This window comes from Theobroma cacao, chromosome 6, assembly GCF_000208745.1.
Source record: "Theobroma cacao cultivar B97-61/B2 chromosome 6, Criollo_cocoa_genome_V2, whole genome shotgun sequence".
Classification (NCBI taxonomy): domain Eukaryota; kingdom Viridiplantae; phylum Streptophyta; class Magnoliopsida; order Malvales; family Malvaceae; genus Theobroma; species Theobroma cacao.
This window is the reverse complement of record NC_030855.1, coordinates 2,832,236-2,834,921: the sequence shown is the minus strand read 5'-3', so window position 1 is coordinate 2,834,921 and position 2,686 is coordinate 2,832,236. Positions and strand designations below refer to the sequence as shown.

At 35.2% G+C, this 2,686-nt stretch overlaps 1 protein-coding gene across 1 annotated transcript in view; it reads left to right on the top strand.

Moving 5' to 3' along the window:
- The window catches only part of LOC18595349 (topless-related protein 1), a 9,658-nt gene continuing 7,997 nt past the window's right edge, over positions 1,026-2,686 (top strand). Inside the window, exons 1-5 of the mRNA XM_007023258.2 lie at positions 1,026-1,203; positions 1,651-1,757; positions 1,912-2,091; positions 2,217-2,330; positions 2,417-2,575. Of these exons, the coding sequence (XP_007023320.2) occupies positions 1,678-1,757; positions 1,912-2,091; positions 2,217-2,330; positions 2,417-2,575 (533 nt within the window). The 5' untranslated portion in view covers positions 1,026-1,203; positions 1,651-1,677. The remainder of the gene's footprint in view (positions 1,204-1,650; positions 1,758-1,911; positions 2,092-2,216; positions 2,331-2,416; positions 2,576-2,686) is intronic.

The window sequence follows — 2,686 nt, the reverse complement described above, 5'->3', positions numbered from 1 at the left end:
GAATATTTAATGGATGAAATCTTGGATATTAGAAAAATCTTTTGGATAACAATTTAAAAATTTAATGGAGTATTTATAAAGTTTGTATACTTCATAAATAATGGATGCACTACCTGCTGATATCCTCGAAGAACAACACGACAAAAAGAAATTGAATCGAATTCTTTGGGTGGAATAATTAATTTTTACCATAAATAATTTATGGTTATTGTTTTTCCAAGTTAGAATCAATCACGGATGGACTTTTTCACTCCTCAGATTATGACACCAACCTAAACTCCTTTGTCCCCACAACAAAACAAAGTCATAAATAAATAAATAAATAACTAACTAAAAACTCAATCCCATTCGCTTGAACAATAATAATGTTAATTATTGCTGGCTTTCAAAGCCAAAAGCAACTTCTCGCCGAAATATCTCGCGATAATTTCATGATTGACGTGATAAAAATTCAGTGTTGTCCAACTTTCACTTGAAATGATATAAAGTACCGAATTTCTTGTTTCTCCAGCCTTCCCCCTCGGAATGGCAGGTTACGTAATATTCAGCAACCTCCGGGGTCAAACTTCCTGGGTCCCCCCCCCCCCCCCGAGGAAAAGCCTGTCGTTTCTTTGGGGGATCTGAGACGAGTAAATATCGCTTTCCAAGTGCTTTTCCTCTACTTCTCACCCCTACCATAATCTTAGTCCGTGATCCTCCGATCAAAATCAGAGGAAAATCCAATTCGAATCGACGGTTGGGAAGTAAAACTAGAATAGATTCGCTGTATCTGATTACTTTTTGAAGTTAGAATAGCTGTCAGCTAGAGATTCCGCGCCGATAAACTCGACAAAGTGTAGCCGGCTAAGCGGGGCCCATATTTCACTGTACTTATGAATAAGCTGACTTACTTATCAAAAGCAGCTATCATTTGGAAAGAAGCTATCAAGTGATAAGCAGACCGACTTATCATCTTCTTTATCTGTCTCCACTTCCCTATAAAAATCGCCATTTCTGCAAGGTTTTAGGTTGGGTATTATATAAAAGGGAATATAATTTTTCTAGAGAGAGAAAGGGACAATCTCTGGCTCGCTTGTGTGTGTGTGTGTGTTTTTTTTTTTCCATTTTTCTAGAGAGAGAAAGCTTCGTATTTTTGTTCCTCTAAGAGAGAGGAAGCTTCTTCGTTCTTTCTCTCTCTGAAAATCGATCTCTTCGAAGAACAAGGTAAGTTTTCTAACAAATCTATTTACTTTTGTTCCTGTATTTGTGTTTTGTAGAATCTGTTACTTTAAAAATCTTTAGCTTTTTTTTTTGGTCTCCTTTTTTGCTTTTTATATATCTTTTTTTCGCTTTATTTTTTTTATTTACCGAAAAATTGCATCTTGGGTTTCTAGATGGTATAAAGTTGGCTTTTTTTTTTAGTTGTTGTCTCTTTGATCCGAAAAAACCCTAGAATTTACCCTTTTTTTCTTCTTGATTATGTCAGAAAAGTGAGCTCTTTAGGGGGCTTGAAGATGGTTGAATGATCTAGTTCCATGAAAAATTTTAAACTTTTGGGTTTCATTTCGGATTTTATGAGTTTTTCAAGGGATTGTGAGCTGACCCTTTTTTGTATATTTTGGAATATTTTTGCAGATCTAGTGTTTATATTTTGTTATTTTTGTTTCATAGTTGGGAATTGAAGACGGGGCGGCTACGATGTCGTCTCTCAGTAGAGAGCTCGTGTTCTTGATCTTACAGTTTCTAGATGAGGAAAAGTTTAAAGAGACTGTGCACAAGTAATCTCTTTATTTTTCTTTTGAAAAATATTAAATAGCATTTTAGTTTTAGTACTTTTCAAAGTTTAATGAGATTTACTATTTGTTGTTAACTGATATTTTAAATGTAACAATCTCAGCTTATTAATGTTTTTTATTATTTGAATTTAAATAGGCTTGAACAGGAATCTGGGTTTTTCTTTAATATGAAATATTTCGAGGATGAGGTGCATAATGGAAATTGGGATGAGGTTGAGAAATACCTGTCTGGTTTCACCAAGGTTGACGATAACCGATATTCTATGAAAATCTTTTTTGAGATAAGAAAGCAGAAGTATCTTGAGGCATTGGATAAGTAAGCTTTTTGCATGCTGTTTAATTCTGATTTGTTTTATTAATCATTGCAAGTTTGATGTGATGTTTCTGCTGGAAAGTTCCTTGGTAGAATTCACTGACATTTGGAATGATTAAATTTGTTAGGCATGATCGATCCAAGGCTGTGGAGATATTGGTAAAGGATTTGAAAGTTTTTGCTACATTTAATGAGGAGCTTTTCAAGGAAATCACTCAGCTTTTGACGTTGGAGAATTTTAGGTATGTGGCTTGTTTTGAATTGTTCAAGTTTCGATGTAAAATAAATCACAGTGAATGAACTGAATAATGCATAACTTTCATAACAGAGAGAATGAACAATTGTCAAAGTATGGAGATACCAAGTCTGCTAGAGCAATCATGTTAGTTGAACTCAAGAAGCTTATTGAAGCAAATCCTTTATTCCGTGATAAATTGCAGTTCCCTAACCTTAAAAATTCGAGGTTACGGACCCTCATTAATCAGAGGTAATGTTTCTTGCGTTGTTACATCTTTATCATCAGTGCATTAGCCGCTTTGAAGAGATGCCTTTTGGGGGTTGGGGGGGGGGGGGGGGGGGGGTAGGGCGGTCCCGTCTA